The sequence below is a fragment of the Caenorhabditis remanei genome, chromosome I (genome assembly GCF_010183535.1).
Source record: "Caenorhabditis remanei strain PX506 chromosome I, whole genome shotgun sequence".
Taxonomy (NCBI): domain Eukaryota; kingdom Metazoa; phylum Nematoda; class Chromadorea; order Rhabditida; family Rhabditidae; genus Caenorhabditis; species Caenorhabditis remanei.
This window is the reverse complement of record NC_071328.1, coordinates 13505872-13525052: the sequence shown is the minus strand read 5'-3', so window position 1 is coordinate 13525052 and position 19181 is coordinate 13505872. Positions and strand designations below refer to the sequence as shown.

General features: G+C 37.7%; 5 protein-coding genes across 5 annotated transcripts; 1 reads left to right on the top strand and 4 right to left on the bottom strand.

The window, feature by feature from the left end:
* Window positions 1-843: 843 nt before the first annotated feature.
* GCK72_002987 (uncharacterized protein) lies at window positions 844-1727 on the bottom strand (the record flags this gene model as incomplete). The annotated part of the gene is made up of 2 exons (XM_053723734.1): window positions 844-1036; window positions 1576-1727. 2 exons carry the CDS (start codon window positions 1725-1727, stop codon window positions 844-846), a joined length of 345 nt encoding a protein of 114 aa, XP_053592379.1.
* A 1385-nt stretch (window positions 1728-3112) lies between these two features.
* Window positions 3113-3469, bottom strand: GCK72_002986 (uncharacterized protein; the record flags this gene model as incomplete). The annotated part of the gene is made up of 3 exons (XM_053723733.1): window positions 3113-3189; window positions 3245-3389; window positions 3440-3469. 3 exons carry the CDS (start codon window positions 3467-3469, stop codon window positions 3113-3115), a joined length of 252 nt encoding a protein of 83 aa, XP_053592378.1.
* A 479-nt stretch (window positions 3470-3948) lies between these two features.
* Window positions 3949-7951, bottom strand: GCK72_002985 (uncharacterized protein; the record flags this gene model as incomplete). Its single annotated transcript, XM_053723732.1, has 5 exons — window positions 3949-4267; window positions 4962-5281; window positions 6501-6812; window positions 6862-6957; window positions 7877-7951. 5 exons carry the CDS (start codon window positions 7949-7951, stop codon window positions 3949-3951), a joined length of 1122 nt encoding a protein of 373 aa, XP_053592377.1.
* Window positions 7952-10092: 2141 nt separating this feature from the next.
* On the top strand, window positions 10093-10826 carry GCK72_002984 (uncharacterized protein; the record flags this gene model as incomplete). Its single annotated transcript, XM_053723731.1, has 2 exons — window positions 10093-10107; window positions 10533-10826. The coding sequence occupies 2 exons, from the start codon at window positions 10093-10095 to the stop codon at window positions 10824-10826; spliced, it is 309 nt and encodes a 102-aa protein (XP_053592376.1).
* A 2173-nt stretch (window positions 10827-12999) lies between these two features.
* On the bottom strand, window positions 13000-17230 carry GCK72_002983 (uncharacterized protein; the record flags this gene model as incomplete). The annotated part of the gene is made up of 5 exons (XM_003095563.2): window positions 13000-13633; window positions 14468-15099; window positions 15483-15575; window positions 15633-15713; window positions 17063-17230. 5 exons carry the CDS (start codon window positions 17228-17230, stop codon window positions 13000-13002), a joined length of 1608 nt encoding a protein of 535 aa, XP_003095611.2.
* Window positions 17231-19181: the final 1951 nt, after the last annotated feature.

Sequence of the window (19181 nt, the reverse complement as noted above, 5' to 3'; positions counted from 1 at the left end):
GCCTTTAAAGGTGGCGGATAGGAAGAAAGCAAAAGTGAGAGACGCAGAGAAGTCTTAGAAACCAGAAAAAGTAATTTGTTTCTAATATTTTGTAATTTCAACCTCCTGGAGACAAATAACACAAAAATCCAAAAAAAAACGATTTACCACCATGCGGACTCGAACCCCGGTACTCTTCCGGGGGACATGATCGGTGAGAAATCCCACTCGGCCAACCGGACGCTTTTTTAGAAAATTGGTGGAAAATGAGGTTTTTATGGTTACTTATGGTTTGTTACGGTATTTTTAGAGTTTCTCGCCTTAAAAACATACATTTTGGGCATTAGGTGCTAATATGCACCATATGGTGCATGCATCGGGAACTATTTTTTCTGTAGCTCCCATCTTTAATGGCGCATATCTCAAAAGTAGGCGGAGCTATCAAGAAGTTGTCAACTACAAAAATGTAGTCCTGGTTTTGCCCTACCAGAAAAATATAAAATTGGTATATTTTCAGATACGGTCCGTTCCCAGAAATGGATCCATACATTCGAAAACTGAACTTCATTCAACGAAACCTTCTAGATGTCTACTTTATCGAAATAATTGGTCATATTCTCTTCTTTTCTGTTTTACTTTTTACGGTGCCTTTAGTATTGAGAAGGTTCATTGTGAAAAAGAACAACTAATCTGACCGGTAACTATCATAGTTTTAGAACAATTAAGATACATGATGGCACAGTATGGCTCAATCTATCTACAGTAATCATACAACACAATAATCAAAAATACATTCAGAAAAAATAAACAAAAATTGAAAAAAACCGGTTAGAATTCCAGATGCCGAAAACTTCAGTTGCTCCGTTATTCCGTCTTCTTCGTTGATTTCCACGATAAATATTTTCTAACTTTTGAATAAATTTTCCTTAGAATTATCACTGAAGCCACTGCTACAGTAATATAAAATAATGCAAAAGTTGCATAAATATCCAAAAAAGTCTTCTGGAAATAGTTGAGACGACGTCCGTAGGGATTCGTATCAGGGAAGGGGCCGTGTCTGGAAATAGTAAGTTTAATTTATTAAGGTGAATAAAAAATTCTGACATTAAAATAAAACGTTAGGAAAAAACTTCAAACTTTTAATTTTTCTTGCAAAAATTGACCAAATTTAAGAGGTCGCGTTGTCAAAATTTTTCCAATTCACATTTTTCTGCTAGACCAAAAATGGAGCTACATTTTTGTAGTTGACAATTTCTTGATAGCTCCGCCCACTTTTGAGATATGCGAATTGAAAGATTTCGAGGCGAGAGAGCGTGCGAAAAGAGGAGTGTGCCTCGTTTCTCTGCGCCTCTCCCTCTCCTATCCCTCTCGCGCTTCTAGTTCACCAACTTTGACACCGCGTAGCTCAAAAGTGGGCGGAGCTATCCAAAAAATGTCAACTACAAGAATGTAGCCCTGGTTTTGATTCACATAATGAATACAAATTTGAAATAGTTATGCACTGTAGGAAGCTGTACCAAGCTTTCAAAGTTGGTTGATTCCGTTTCTCGGAAAAGTAACTTTTCAATTAAAAAGTTCACAAAATTGTTCACTTACTCGCCGACAAACTCGGTATACTTGATCACATTCTCCTTCGGACTATACGGTTGATTCGTCAAAATATCCGCTAGCTTCAACGCATTCTTCTTATAATTCTCATTATACAAAATATCCTCTAACGCCTTTTTCATCCTCTCCGCATCCTCCATATTATCCCAATCTGAGAGACTGACAGTCCTGGCCTAGGATACGACAACTCCGCGACCGCGATATTTCGCCACGAAAATGGACACAGTCGGTCGGCGAGTGCAACCGTAATCTTGCGCGGCAAAAAATTATTTATTTATTTTTACCTAATTTTAAAGCTATTTTGTATCGATTTTCAACGATTTTGAACGATTTTCTTCGTTTTTTCTCGTTTTTTGAGAATATTCATGCTTCGCTGTCATATTTTATTATTTTTATAGCTTTTTCATCGATTTTTTTGTTTTCAGGGTGCTGAAATCTTCATCGTCGTCGCCATCGTCAGGTTTCTCGCATTTCTACCACTTCTCCTTTTGTTTTGCGGTTAGTTTCATTTCGGAGCAGATATTTTCTTCTCCGCCAAATGTTTTCGTTACAGATTTCGTCACTTCAACATCGCGGAGACGCATCATTTCAGCGGATATGGCTTTCGAGAAGGGGCGTGAGGCAGCGCAGTTTAATGAAAACTTCAACGATGAAATCAGGAGCGGTTAGTCACACTTATGTTCAGAAAATTCTTCTCCGCCTGTCTTTTTACAGATTACTTCGTGGTGCCAACAACAGATTCAACAACACGGCTTTATTCACAACAAAAACGAGAGGGAAAAGAAAATTCATCCGAAGCATCGTCGTCCCATCGCCAGTTTTTGTCATCTTCTTCAATCAGACGTTCGGTTTTTTTGCGGTTAGTTTCTTCTCAGAACGGGTGTATTCTTCTCCGCCAAAAGTTATCTTTACAGCCTTCGTCACTGATTGCGAGCCAACGTCGGGAAGTTTGGCCATTCGAGCACTCTACACAGTTTCAATTCTTCGATAATTCCTGTTCAATAATTCCTTTTTAAACCTTTCTCTGTTTTTGAATGATTATTAATAAAATTTATGTTTTCCATTGCATGCTTTGCTTGTTCCGAAAGTAGTAAGCGATTCGGCAAGTTCGAACGTGTTGTTTCGGGGGAAATCTTGCCATAATTTTTTAATTAAATTCAAAATTTTCTACCAAAATAGTTTTTCACGACTTTGGTCAAGAGGAAGACTGATTAGAGTGACATTAGAGAACATACTTGCGAACTGAAAACTTATGTGTACCTCTGCGTGCGTAAAATTACTATTTCTAGACAAATCAGTTTGGAAAAATATTTTCCATCCTCAATCGGCAAGAATAGTCTCCTCAATTATTCGAATTTGCTCTAATTATTTTCTTTCGGCAAGATTTCCCCCGAAACAACACGTTCGAACTTGCCGAATCGCTTACTACTTTCGGAACAAGCAAAGCATGCAATGGAAAACATAAATTTTATTAATAATCATTCAAAAACAGAGAAAGGTTTAAAAAGGAATTATTTAACAGGAATTATCGAAGAATTGAAACTGTGTAGAGTGCTCGAATGGCCAAACTTCCCGACGTTGGCTCGCAATCAGTGACGAAGGCTGTAAAGATAACTTTTGGCGGAGAAGAATACACCCGTTCTGAGAAGAAACTAACCGCAAAAAAACCGAACGTCTGATTGAAGAAGATGACAAAAACTGGCGATGGGACGACGATGCTTCGGATGAATTTTCTTTTCCCTCTCGTTTTTGTTGTGAATAAAGCCGTGTTGTTGAATCTGTTGTTGGCACCACGAAGTAATCTGTAAAAAGACAGGCGGAGAAGAATTTTCTGAACATAAGTGTGACTAACCGCTCCTGATTTCATCGTTGAAGTTTTCATTAAACTGCGCTGCCTCACGCCCCTTCTCGAAAGCCATATCCGCTGAAATGATGCGTCTCCGCGATGTTGAAGTGACGAAATCTGTAACGAAAACATTTGGCGGAGAAGAAAATATCTGCTCCGAAATGAAACTAACCGCAAAACAAAAGGAGAAGTGGTAGAAATGCGAGAAACCTGACGATGGCGACGACGATGAAGATTTCAGCACCCTGAAAACAAAAAAATCGATGAAAAAGCTATAAAAATAATAAAATATGACAGCGAAGCATGAATATTCTCAAAAAACGAGAAAAAACGAAGAAAATCGTTCAAAATCGTTGAAAATCGATACAAAATAGCTTTAAAATTAGGTAAAAATAAATAAATAATTTTTTGCCGCGCAAGATTACGGTTGCACTCGCCGACCGACTGTGTCCATTTTCGTGGCGAAATATCGCGGTCGCGGAGTTGTCGTATCCTAGGCCAGGACTGTCAGTCTCTCAGATTGGGATAATAGAGCTCTTATGCATATAAATAATTCCTCCATGTCTTTCCAACATTCTGGCATTTCTAGTTTGATCTCCGAACACTGGAATCATGACAGCCGGTTTTCCACTGTACGCCAATTCCATCGTACTTCCGAGACCTCCGTGAGAGAGGAACGCGTCTAGACGGGCGTCATTCAGAAGGGCCGTTTGGGGAACCCATTTTGAGAAATGAAGGTTTTGAAGGTGACTGGCAAACGATGTGTCGTCGGATTCGTATTTCCAGATGAAAGTTACATTGGGCATTGACTGGATTGCTTCGAGTAGACCGTTTCTGGAAGTTGAACAAGCTTTGAGGGCGTCAGAAATAATTCAACTGACTTAAATTTTATATTGAATTGTAGATCAAAATAAGGGCTTCATTTTTGTAGTTGACAGTTTTTTGATAGCTCCACCCACTTTTGAGGAATGCGGTGTCAAAGTGGGTGACGCAGAGAAGCGAGAGCGGCCGATATCTCTAAAGGCGCATATCTCAACAGGGGGCGGAGTTATCAAAAAATTGTCAACTACAAAAATGATGTAGCCCTATATTGGATTTACAAGAAAACTTAAATTTAAAACTTTAGTGACAAAAGGGGATACTGTGACGGTCTCTCAAACTTTGATAATTTTTAAAGAAGTCAGTTTTTTACGTGCTTTAAATGCTTCCGTATCTCTGACAGTTTTGTGTTTTGAGCTATGAAAATTTTATTTTTGAAATTAGCGCGTTAAAGCGGTTTAAATCATTATAAACAAGACGTGAGAAGGCTAGAGGGAGACGCAGAGAAACGAGAGTGTCTAACATCTTGGCGTCTCCCTCTCCCTCTCTCTCATCACCATCTTCAAATGCGCATATCTCAAAAGTGGGCGGAGCTATCAAGAAGTTGTCAACTACAAAAATAGAGCCCTGATTTTGATCTCCACAAAGAATCACAAAAACTTTTTTAATCCAACCATTTTTCAGCCCGTAAGATGTTTTCAAAACTCACCTCCATATCTTTGGCATTTGAATCGACTTGACAATACTTCCGAAAGAAATCAATACATTTTTCTCTCGTTTCTCTAGAATCTCCACCCAATCACTTGACAATTTCTGCTCTCTAATCCAATCAAAATTCACCGAAATGCCACCGATCGGTACTGTTTTCTGAATGACTTGTCGAGGGAAGTCGAGGAATGGATTTGAATTCACAAAGAATATGGAGGCAGTTGAAAGTAGATCACGCCAATCGGGAACGTCTTCTCCCAGAAATTCACGATAACACTCCATTTCCCCGTCGTAAAATTCTTCGAAGGCTAAGTTGGCTTCCTGAAGAAAAAACATCTGTTCCAAAAGTTTTTGCACAGTTTTTGAACCGTCAAAATTCAGAAAATCATCGCGGCCAAAGTTTTTTCTTCGGCCATTTCACTGACAAAACTTTCCGGCGCTCACTTTCAGCGGGTTGTGGACCGAATTAAAAAATTCTTGAAGTATGAAAATGAACTCGCATACATTATGATATGAACATATAATAACTGACCACAATACGCCATTAATTAGTTTAGCGATATTATTTTTCACCAAGATTAACTTTTTAAAGGAGGACTGAAGTCATATTTTTTTTATTTCAGATTCTGATACTTCATAAAATTCTGAACAACTTTCATCATTGGAGCATATGCTAAAAATCGCTCTAAATGCCCTAAATTCACGTTTTCCCGGCTCAAAAGCAGCCTAGATGGAAGAGTTTTCCCATGCGAATTTTTGCCCCCGTGTAGTCCTCTCGGACAAAATTATTTCTTTTTATTTCTCGATTTCTCGTTTTCTTGCTTTTTTCAACAAAATTTTGTGTTTTTTTCAAATTATATCGTTAAAAAATAAGAAAAAACACGAAAATTTGTTTAAAAAAGCCAGAAAATGAGAAATCGAGCGATAAAAAGATATCATTTTGTCCGAGAGGACTACACGAGGGCAAAAATTCGCGTGGGAAAACTCTTCCACCTAGGCTCCTTTTGAGCTGGGAAAACGTGAATTTAGGGTGTTTAGAGCGATTTTTAGCATATGCTCCAATGATGAAAGTTGTTCAGAATTTTTTGAAGTATCAGAATCTGAAATAAAAAAATATGACTTCAGTCCTCCTTTAACAGTTAATTAAATTTCAAAACTCTAAACGTCTAAACCAACAAATTTTACCGGGATACCTGAAAAACACGTCTAGGATTGCGGATCAGTACATGAAAAATGAATAACTAGACTGTATCGAACAGAAAACTGTCATAAACACTGTTTCCACTTACTGTTTTTGATTCACTGGTCATTCAAAAGAAAATTTGCCATTTTTCACATTTTCGCAATTTTCAAAACCCACATTTTTTGTAGATTTTATCAAATCTCTACAATAAATGTTTTCCCAAAGTTTCAGTTCAATCGAAACTATTTGAAAGAAGTTATGATCAAAAAACGAAACTTAAATCTACTTTTGATTAGTGGATGGTTCTAATTCGTACCGAGCAACCTGGATTCAAGTCTATTTCAGTGTTCCTCTTACCTTAGTAACCATCCAATTCTCATATCTCTCCGCCATACTCATCACCTCCCCAGTCACACTGTATAACGACGGAACATAACTGAAATCCAATGGCTCTCCGATATAATTCAACACTGAATCGAAAAATGTGCACGAAGATGCCAATATGATCTTCTCAATCCCCAAAGCCTTTGCAAATCCTAATCCACTAACAAACATTGGTTCGAGAATTGCCACGTCGAAGTTTCGAGATTTCATTTCATGGAAAATGTCTCGACGCGATAGGAAATTCTTACAGGCCATCTTCACGTCGGAACTGAACGGTTTGAACCTCTGAAAACTCCCCTCCATTAGTACGGCATGAACCCTAAAAAGATCTTACATTCCTAATATTAGAAGAATCCATATCAGATTTCCAGAGAGCCTCCATCATTTCATCACTGTTGGACTTCTTTCGGTCAAGCATTTCTTCGCCGGCCTAAAATGTTGGGTTTCAATTTTCTACAGAAATAATTACGGTATTCGAATTCAGCGTGATACGACCTTTCAGAAAAGTATAATCATGACTATATTTGGTGCAAGTTGGGTCTCACCGCGAGATTACGGTATGCACCTTTAAAACGGGGTACTGTAGCTTTCGTGGTGAGACCCAATGGACACCGAATGTGGTCATGATTGTATTTTTCTGAAGGCTCTCAATGAGCTTAACACGAATATAATAACAACTTTTAGGTAAGACTCGTCATGTTCGAAAAATTTCAAGTTTTAATTAAAGTACTAAATTTTTCGATCGTTCCTATTTTCTTTCACTTTTCTTGTTTATATTCGTACTAAACTCTTCAAGAGCTTTCAGAAAAGTATAACCATGCCTATATTTGCTTCAAGTCGGGTCCCACCACGAAAACTACAGTACCCCGCTTAAAGACGCAGCGTGGCGGGACCCGACTTGAAGCGAATATGGTCATGATTATACTTTTCGGAGAGCTCTCGATGAGCTGAAGATGAAAAAATGCAAAATTCGAAAAATTACAAAAATCAAAAATATTGTTCCGATATTTTTCAATTTCAGTCAGTTTTCCAGTCATATTCAGCTCATCAAGACCTTTCAGAAAAGTATAGTCATGACTATATTCTGTACATGTTGGGTCTCACCACGAGATTACGGTATGCGCCTTTAAACGGGGATACTGTAGTTTTCGTGGTGGGTCCCAATTAGAACGGAATATGGCCATGATTACGCTTTTCTGAAAGCTCTCGATAAGTTGAATTTGACTATTATATTAATTTTTGGGTAAGACTTGTCCTTCTAGGAAATGTGGGCATGATTATACTTTTTTGAAAGCTCATGACAAGCTGAATTCAAATTTTTGCAAAAAAAAAACAAGAAAAAAACTTACCTCCACAATAACCAAATCCTTCGTGAGCTTCACTCCAATGCATTCATCTCGTTTCCCAATTTCAAGCACTGGCATTAGGTACGTCTAAGCAACTTATTGATTTTTTTCAACAAATAATGTTTGACCTACCACATTATGCCCTCTTTCCGTCAAAGTATCCGCCAATTTCCCCAAAAAATTACTGTGACTCGCTGCGAATGCGGGCGAGTAGACAAGAATATTCAGACAGTTAATTGGAGTAATTATTGTGAAAAAAAAAAAAAATAAGGATAGCATTTTCTATACCGAAAAAAATTAGAAAGACCAATAAAACAGTCATTTTTATTCTCTCTTATATATTAATTCGCATTGCGCAATCTTATCGCATGCAGACAACAACCATCGTTTTCGTGACCACCGACTACAATACACGGATGGACACAAAACACATTTTTTATAGTTTTGGAATGTTTTGATCAGTGTGAGGCACCTGGAGTGATTTCGGGAAATTTCTGGTTTCTGGTTCTCTTGTTTGGGGTCAACGACGCTATAAACCTACTCAACAGTTCCCAATTCTTATCGATCCGTTCCTTTTCCTGTTGAAACTCTTTTCCATACAGTATTTTCTTGTCAAAGCATGCACCCAAATGTGTCAGATATCGTCGATTCAACATTGTATTTATTCGGGTTAAAAAAATATCTACAGTAGCGGTCATAGGTGAGTATACCTCCACTCTTTCGTGTGTATCTCAGCTGAATCGTGTCCGTTTTGCATAAACTTTTTTTTAAAAGATAGCTGAAACATTCAGCAATAAGAAAATAAGTTTTTTGAAAAAGTTATCCACTTTAATTTTATCGATAATCAATTTTTCCTGACCGTGATTTGAAAATTCGAAAAAAAAACTTTTTATTTTTCTCTTGAAGTTATTGAGTTTTTGATGTCAAAATGATGGAATTAACAAATTTTTCCTATATTTTCGATATTTTCTGGCTATAGAACGAACAAAAAACTCAAAAATGTATTTCATTATGCTTGATAAAGCACTTCACATGCACATTTTAAAAGGTATGCCCGTTTTATAGCCAGAAAACATCAAAAATCTAGGAAAAATTGGAATTAAAAATTTTTTGAATGAAAAAAAATTGAAAAATTAATTTTTTTAAAATGTTGATTTTTTTATGTTGGTTTGTAGAAGAACTCAAAACACGTCTTTTGGTACATTATTTGGCTAATTTGGATAATTTCTTGATAAATTATGAAGGTTTTTCGGTACTTTATGGTTTAACGGGTGTTTATTTAATTAACGGGTGTTTATATAATAGACGGGTGTTTTGAGAATTAACGGGTGCAATACCAAAGTCTAAAAATAAACGGGTGTTTACAAATCATTTTTTCAGTAGTTTTCATTTTTTCTGTTCATTCACTGTTTCACCATTTTTTGCTATTTTCTATCGTTTTACAAACATACTTTTAATTATTTGGTGCCCAATCACTGATAAGTGTCTTCTAGCATCGCACGCGTAAAACTGATGAAGGGTTGTTACTCGATACGCTGTACTGTACTACGCTGTATTATTGTAAGGTATCGACTGGATTCAACGGACTGATAATTCTCACTTTCAATGTCTGCGTCTCCACGCGCACCTTTATCTCTCACCCTTTGTTATTGTCACACCATTTGACCTCTCCCGTTTGCCCTACGCCCGCGGGCGCCAATGTCTCCCGCCCCCGCACCAGTATATAAGGCCGGGCGAAAGCTCATTCTAGGCCGATCTTCTTGATCCCACCTTGTTTCCTTTTCCTTTCCCTTTACTTACTCTTGTATCCTTTACCCCGCGCCCTCTTTACCTGTAATCTTGGTTAATAGACTAATAAACATTTTAGTAAAGCGCATAACTGTTTACTTTAGTTGCATAAACGCATAATCCTTACTTTATCACGGCATGCTTCTTCCAACCGCGCTCAACCGAAACCAAAGAACATTGTGCGCAAAATTGAGAGATGTAGAGAAAAAGAGACAATTTTCAAGGGCATTTTGGTGAAGCGCAGTTGTAAGAACTGTGCGGAGCTAATAAGTGTGGAAACATTTCTAACACATCATTTTTCGATTTGAGCAGGATATCCGCAATTTTTGAGGTGATAGACCAGTTCCAGAACATTGTTGATGCGAGTCTCTGAGCTGGAGCATAGTGCTGGATACTTGCAAAGCAATATACATTCCGTTCAACCTTGGAAAATGGGATATTTGCAGGTAAGAGTAGGTTGATAACAACACCTAAACATGGTTTTGCCAGTGGAATACTTTAACCAATTGTGAACTACAGCCAATTTGCAGCAGGCTTAGATAAGTTTTTCCCAACTTAACCGGTCATATCTATCAGGATACCTTAGGAAAGCTTTGTAAGTCATAGACCATATTAGCCAGGCATTTTTGTCTATCTGAGACATTTTCTGCTAACTTCCGGGAAGTGTCAATAAGACATGACTTACACATTCTCAGCCAATCCTAATCAAGTTTAGTCTGTCTTAACCGATCTCAACCGATCTGAACTGATCATAGCCTAGCTTAGTGGATCTCAGACTATCTCAGCCAATCTTTGGCGATCTAAACCATTCTAAACTAATATAGTCCCACTTAACTATCACTACCCCATCCCAAACACTCTTACCTTCTAGCGACAAGGTGACCACCACCTACCAAAAGCAATACACCGACATCCATTCATCAAGAAGATCGTCAGGAACCACGTACGTGTGCTCGTCTACTACGGTGACACCGACATGGCATGCAACTTCATAATGGGACAACAGTTCGTCGATCAGTTGGGACTCCGTAGAACATTGAAGAAGACTCCATGGAAGTTCGACAGACAAATCGCTGGATTCAAGACACTCTTCGATGGGCTCAGCTTCATTACTATCCGCGGAGCCGGACATATGGCGCCACAATGGAGAGCACCACAGATGTAATACGCTGTTCAACAATTCTTGCTCAATCATCCACTTTAAGTTAATCTATGATAAAGGCGGCGTTATTTATTTTTTGATGATTAACACTCTTTGGTTATCTATTAAAGAATATGCTCGAATAAAAGGTGGCTAAACTCAGAGCTTAAAGGGGGCACCGGCATTCCAAAAATTGAGATTTTAATAGGGCTCCACTCTGAATTTTCGGCAAAAGAAAAATGTCTTTCGGAGCCAGGTTCGAAAAATTAGCCTATAACGAGTTATGACGCTTCAAACCCCTTCAAACTAATTTCTACACTGGGAGATTTCAAATTGGCGCTTGCATCAGCCCGGATCATCATAGCCAGCATATCTTCAGTCTCAAATCGAAAAATGATGTGTTAGAAATGTTTCCACACTTATTAGCTTCGCACAGTTCTTACAACTGCGCTCCACCAAAATGCCCTTGAAAATTGTTTCTTTTTCTCTGCATCTCTCAATTTTGCACACAATGTTCTTTGGTTTCGGTAGAGCGCGGTTGGAAGAAGCATGCCGTGATAATACAGTACAGCGTATCGGGTAACAACCCTTCATCAGTTTTACGCGTGCGATGCTAGAAGACACTTATCAGTGATTGGGCACCAAATAATTAAAAGTATGTTTGTAAAACGATAGAAAATAGCAAAAAATGGTAAAACAGTGAATGAACAGAAAAAATGAAAACTACTGAAAAAATGATTTGTAAACACCCGTTTATTCTTAGACTTTGGTATTGCACCCGTTAATTCTCAAAACACCCGTCTATTATATAAACACCCGTTAATTAAATAAACACCCGTTAAACCATAAAGTACCGGTTTTTCCGAGGACGCCACTTTTCAATGAGTGGGTTCAAAGTGAAAAATGCAGGGCAACAAATAAATAGAATGACCGGTAATGGGGGGAACATCACAGTAACATAGGTATACCAATTTTCATACTTGCAAACGAATTTTTTTGAAATTTAACATTAAAAATATCAATTTTTGATGCATAACTAGATTTTGATTGAATTCTGAAGTATAGTAAAAAGTGCGACATTTTTGGGAAAAAATTCGAAAAAATTCAAGTTTTCGTTCAAAATTTCAGTTCAAATTTTTTCAGCCGGGCCGTGGAAATTCTCGTCACGGCCCGGCCCTTTGCAAGTATGCCAATTTTAAAGACATGTTGAATAAAGAAAAGAAAAGAAAGTAGTACGGTGAAGGGTTTTTTGCGAATAAAGGGTAAGCTCTAATGGCGGTGTATACACTGACGGAAGCTGGACATAATGTGGTTAGTCACCTTTCAAGACTTGTAATATTGCCAGCTTTGATCCATTTTTTTCAAATTTAAATGTGTTGTGTAGATCAAAAATATGGCTACATTTTTGTAGTTGACAACTTTTTCATAGCCCCGCCCACTGAGATATTCTCCCTTTAAATGTGAGCACGTGACGCGCTTGCAATTCTTGTCTTTAAAATATCTCAAGAACGGGTAATGATATCAGAAAGTTATCAACTTTAAAATGATCTAAGAAGTTTCTCACATTTCACTAGTTAACTCCTTTTTTGCACGCTCTCTCGTCTTCCCAGTCTCCTTGTCACGCTGCCATCTTCAAAGACGCGTATCTCAAAAGTGGGCGGAGTTATCAAAAAGTTGTCAACTACAAAAATGATAAACATAAAGTTTCGCACATTTCATTAGTTGAAAACTTTTTGATAACTCCGCCCACTTTTGAGATATGCGCCTTCGAAGATGGTCGCTGAGAGAGAGAGAGGGAGACGCAGAGAACCCTGTATTTGAGCGCGCGTTGACAACTACAAAAATGTAACTTCTGTTTTGATCTACACAGCCATTATAAATTTGATATTCTTCACTTTTTTGTTAAAGAGATATACAAGGTCAACTTTGCGTATATTTTTGTAGGTACGGCCCATTACCAGAAATGGATCCATACATTCGAAAACTAAACTTCATTCAACGAAACCTTCTGGATGTCTACCTTATCGAAATAATTGGTCATATTCTGTTCAGAGTTAAGCGGAATGCGGAAGGCGGAATTCCGCTCAACCCTGATTCCGTTCTTCTCTTTTATGATTTGCACGGTGGCTTTAATATTGAAAAGGTTCATTGTGAAAAGGAAATAAGTCAACATTTTTCTCAACGATATGACGTTTAATCACTCTTTTTTTACCAATTTGTTAGAAGATCTGCCTGATACAAACCGGCAAACACAGAAAATGAATAAAAATCCCATTAAATAAGGAATGCCCATCACAAAATATATATCCACCAAGTTTCTTTCGACGAATGAAAGTTTCCTTCCGTGAGAATCCATTTGAGGGAATGGACCGAATCTGGCGACAAATTCAGTATACTTGACGACTTGTTCCTTCGGTTTCATCGGTTGATTAATCAATAAATGTGCGAGTCTCTCGGCCTTCTCCTTATACTGTCTGTCATGTAATATCGATTGAATTGCCGATCGGATTTTGTGTTTATCAGCCAACTCGTACTTCTCAATCACCTTCACTCCTCCATGCCTTTCCAACATTCGAGCATTTCTATTCTGATCTGCAAATACTGGAATCATGAGAGCCACCTTTCCGAGATGAGCCAATTCATTCGTTGATCCAAGACCTCCGTGTGTCATGAACGCATTAAGACGGTCGTCATTCAGAAGGGCCGTCTGGGGAACCCATCGAGAGAAATGGATATTCGAGACTCCTTGTGCCCATTCCAATTCATCTGCCTCGTATTTCCAAATGAATGTCACGTTCGGCTCTGATTTTATCGCTTCCAGAAGGCCGTTTCTGCAAAAAATTATGGATTATTTGAGTCGGGGAGTGAGAGGGCGTGGTCAATGACGTCGGAGACGCAGAGATATCAGACACTCTAGCTTCTCTGCACTCTCCCATCCTCCCCCTACCTATACACTCTGGTCTGTTCGTTACCATCTTTAAAGGCGCTTAGCTCAAAAGTGGGCGGAGCTATCCAAAAGTTGTCAACTGCAAAAATATTGAGCTACTTTTAAACTATTAGAAAATGTTTAATTTAATAAAAAAAATAATGGAACCTTGCCGAATTACGTACTTTCAAAGTTTGGACAATGTTTTTCTGCAGTTGCTCAGTTCAAAAGCACGTATCTCAAAAATGGGCGGGTCTATTGAAAAGTAGTAATCGAAAAAAATGTTGCCATACCGTTTTTCTACGCAGATTTCAAAAAAGTGACTTTCATTGCTGGAAAATCAAAGCTAACAAAGATGCGGAGGCATTTGTAAAAAATTTATCTGAAATTCCAGAAAACGTAGTATATCTCACTAATTATTTACTTTTAAAACTTCTAACTTGTATTTTTGAAATCAGCGTTTTAAGACGCTTTGAATGATTATAAACATGATCAATTTTGAAATAGGGAGACGCAGAGAAGTTAGAGTGTCTGCTTCTCTGCGTCGCCCCATCCTCACTCTCTCTCTCTCTCGCCGTATAACGCTCATCTTTAAAGACGCATATCTCAAAAGTGGGCGGAGTTATCAAAACGTTGTCAATTACAAAAATGTAGCCCTTATTTTGATGTATACAAATAATCAACAAAAACAAGTAAAATCGAACAATTTTTCACTCCATAACATGCTTTCAAAACTCACCTCCACTCAATGGGCATATCCATGGACCTGACCATCGAACCGAAAGAAATCAACATATTGTATGGTCTCTCATCCAATACAGTACTCCATTCAATCGATAGTTTGTGCTCTCGAATCGCCGCCATATCCACTGAAATTCCACCGATTGGCACTGTCTTCTGGGTTACTGTACGCGGAAAATCCACGTATGGAATGGAATTTGTGAAGAACACAGAGGAAGTAGGCATCAGATCCCGCCAGTCGGGAACGTCGCTGCCTAGGTGAGTACGGTAGAGCGCGGTTTCCTGATCCCAGATTCCGTGTTGCATTTTTTCAATCGATCTTGCCATTTTATAGTTTTCAAGTCTCTCGGTGAGACTCATTTGATCTCCAGATTTACTCATCATCCCAGGCACATAACTGAAATCCAATGGCTCCCCGATTGCAGCAGAGGCAACTTCATGTAGAGCACACGAGGATGCCATAATCACTTTATCTATCCCCAGAGCATTCATAAATCCGAGGCCACACACAGAGACTGGTTCGAAGATTCCCACGTCGAAGTTACGGGATTTCATCTGGTCGAATACTTCTCGATTGCGAAGGAAATTCTCGCAAGCTTGAGTTTTGACATGAGTGAAGGCATTGAGGACCTGAGAATTTTATATGAAATTGTAGATCAAAAATAGGGCTATGTTTTTGTAATTGAAAACTTTTTGATAGCTCTGCAGGCTAGAGAGTTATGAGGGTTTGAAGTTTCGACGATTCAAAAATAGTTTCAAAAATGAGAAAACTTGGTCAACTTTGACCGTCTTTCACTTTTTAATTTTCAGTCCAATCTTCACAAAACTATATGATTTGAGTAGATCAACAATAGGACTACATTTTTGTAGTTGAATATTTTTTGATAGCTCCGCCCACTTTTGAGATATGCGCCTTTAAAGATGGTAGCTATATGCTCGTCGCGGCGTGACGAGATGCAGACAACGAGACACTCTATCTTCTCTGCGCGCTCTCTTAGAAAAAAATGTCTTACTGTATCCGAATTCGACGAATCAATATCAGCCTTCCAATACTGTCCCAACACCCCATCAATCGGTTTCACTTGACTCTTCATGTGCTCGTCTTGCTGGAAATCTCAAGATTTTCAGATTTTCTTAATTAGTATCTAATTATAGATAATTACCTCTACCACAACATAATCTTTGGTCATTGTCACACTTAATTGTCCTTTTCTTGAAGCATCCACAACTGGCGCCAGAAATGTCTGAAAATCTATTTTTAGTCGAAAAATTAGTCAACTTCGATTGTCTGTAACTTATTAAAATTTAGTCCAATTTCTACAAAATGATATTAGTTGTGTAGATCACAAATACGACTACATTTTTGTAGTTGGCAACTTTTTGATAGATTCACCCACTTTTGAGATATAAGGGTCCAAAGATAGGTTCCTAAGAGGACGAGAGAGCGTGCGAAAACAGGAGGGCGTCTCGCTTCTCTGCGTCTCGCCTCTCCTCTCTCGCCTTGCCGCAGTTGTCTCACTTTAAAGGCATATATCTCAGAAGCCTGCACAGCTATCAAAAAACTGTCAACAAAAAAAATGTAGCCTTGTTTTTGATCTATTATCAAAACAATTTTTCTTGACATTCTTCTGAGCCCGCGAAAGTTGCCGCCTTTGAATTTAATAACGCCCCCTTTTTGCAGTCTCCGGCAGGGTTTTTCGCAATCCGCCGCGCACTTATTTCGCGATTTATTTTCAGCGTATTTTGATGCTTTTTTTTCGTTGTTTTTGGCTTGAATACATTTTTTAATTGTTTAAAAAATTGTTTATATTTGTTAGAAATCATCAATCTTTGTTTGTTTCAGACGGAATGAGGTTGAAAGCAACAAACGGAGGACCAACAGCTTCAATAAAATAGAAAAATAGACAAATAAAAATTTTACTTCCAAAAATTAATTTTTGCAGATAAATAAGTATAATTATCAATCAAGAAAAGAAGAAACACGGAGTGACTACTGATTCCGGTCTTATTCGATCTTGCTCAGAGTTTTGCGTGGTTTTTACTGGAATCCTCATTCTCCGTTAATGAATTAATTTCCTTTCAGCGTTAAAATTTAATTAGATATGTTTAAAAACGTTTCTCAGCGTTATTCACTGCTTGATTCTTAATAAATACGTTATTTTTCATATTTTCTTTGTTCTCTCTCTTGTCTTGCTACTGTTTTCTCTTTCCGAGTCATCGTTCGACAGATTTTTTCGAATTTCCGATGCTTTTCGCGTTTTTTTCAAACGAAACTTACGAAATTAACATGTCTTGTTCCGTTGTTTTATTTTTTACCACTACATATGGAGAACACGTGCAACAAAAACAGTTTTACAGCTTACAAATTCTTCAATAATCGAAGCTGAAAATAAATCGCGAAATAAGTGCGCGGCGGATTGCGAAAAACCCTGCCCGAGACTGCAAAAAGGGGGCGTTATTAAATTCAAAGGCGGCAACTTTCGCGGGGTCAGAAAAATGTCAAGAAAAATTGTTTTGATAATACACAGCGAATCTAAATTTGAAAAAAATGGATCAAAGCTGAGAATGTTACAAGCCTTGAAAGGTGACATACCACATTATGCCCAGCTTCCGTCAGTGTATCCGCCAATCTGGCCATAAAATTGGTATGACTTCCACCAAAAGATGGTGCGTAGACAAGAATGTTGAATGCATTGATTGGAAGGATGAAAATCGAGAAGAAAAAGAGAAAAGAGAGGTATCGGTGGGAGAGGAGAACCATGTCTGCAATATATAAGGAGTAGATTAAAATTGAAAAATTGATAAGAATTGATATTGATTGTTTAGTGATAGACAATACTTTAGTTTATTTTCATTGATAACGTACATATTTTGTAAATGTTAAAGTTTTCAAAAAGGGAAAAAATTGCCCAACTTTGAGCTCTTTTTAGTGAATTTTATGCTGACAATTCTCAAATAAATTTATATTAATTGTGTAGATCAAGTTCAGGGCTTCATTTTTGAAATTGACAACGTTTTGATAGCTCCTCTCATTTTTGAGATATGCGCCTTTAAAGATAGTAGCTATTCGACGCGAGAGAGCGATGAGGAGAAGAGACGCAGAGAAGCGAGACACCCTCCTCTTTCCACACGCTCTCTCGTCTCCTTGTCGCGCGGCCATCTTCAAACGCTTATATCTCAAAAGTGGGCGGAGCTATCGAAAAGTGGCCAACTACAAAAATGTAGCCCTATTCTTGATCTACGAGAAAAATGTAAATTTGAAAAATTTAGGCAAAAATTGAGGGAGTTATGAAAACCTAAAATTCACTAATTTTTAAAGCAAAAAATGAGAAGTTTTAATGTTTATCGAAATAAATTATGTTTTAGATACAAATTTTTTTGATTTTTTCCAAATTTGAGAATGTCTGTGACTTGATAACAACCACTGACAGTCATTTTTCCCATTTAAAAAAAAACTGAAAAATGGATGGAAAACACAACTAAAAAAAGAGACGATTCTTAATTGGATGAGAAATTAAAAATCACGTTTCTCTCTTCTTCTAATCTTTGTACCAATTCTTTGTTTCTCTATCTTCTTTTCATTTGCGTCTGGCGCGCCTACAGCGCATTTTTTGTTTAGGTGACTACATTGGAGAGATGTTGCAAGTTTTTTGTGTTATGACGTTTCGAAACCAAACATTTCGAAATTATCGCTGTTAAATCTGAAGAAATATACTGAGCAATGCCTATTCGGTTGACAAATCTCTAGTTTTAAAACGTCACGAAAACAATGTACATTAAAGATTACCGACTTTTAAAATAAAATTGAAAATTTTTCTGACTTGCATCAAAATCTGGGTAAAGACTGAGAGACACAGAATGCTAAGGGAAAAGAGAAGTGTTTGAGAAAATCAGAGAAAATGAAAAAAAAATGAGAGAGTGAGAGATTTAGAGAGAAACGAGTTCCGAGCAAGTTTTGGAGCCTAGTTTTAACGGTTTTAGGCCTTTAGAAGTGCTTAAACCCAGAAATTGACCTCCTCACAAAAAACAAAAATATATAAGACTAGGTGGGAATCGAACCCTGGATGCATTTTTACTGGTCAGACTCCATACCGGGTGCATCACAAGAGACGCGCGGCAAACACCACCTTGATCAATACCCTCTGTTGCGCGCGGCCAGCTTGTCTCTGGTGGTGTACCCGGTAAGGAGTCTGACCAGTAATCTGGCATCGGCGGTTCGATTCCCGACTTCTCCTATCATTTTTCGCATTTTGTAAGGAGTATAACGGTGAGTCAAAAATGCCTTCGAAAGCGATTTTCGCTGTTTTTACAAGGAAAATTGCAGAAAATCGTAACTTTTTCTGAAACCACAGAAAATAAATACGAAAAGAACACAGGATGACGATTGAGCAAAACAAAAAAAAGAAAGAAAGTGAGAGAAAACAGTAGAAAAAAGATCACATCTTGTGTACACTTTTCTCTTTTACAAGCTCATATTTCGCCTTTTTCTTCTTCTCTTTTTTTTTGAGATAACTTCCCAAACGTCCCTCATCATAGTTACAGTTACTACAGTAACCATCCAATACAATAGACAGACAATTTATTTATTTTTTAAATCAAAACCCGTCAGAATTCGAAAAATCCTAATTAATCGGTTTTCTTCGTTGATTTTGATTTCAATGAGAAATATTTTCTAATTGTAAGTTTTGAATAAATTTTTCTCAAAATCACAA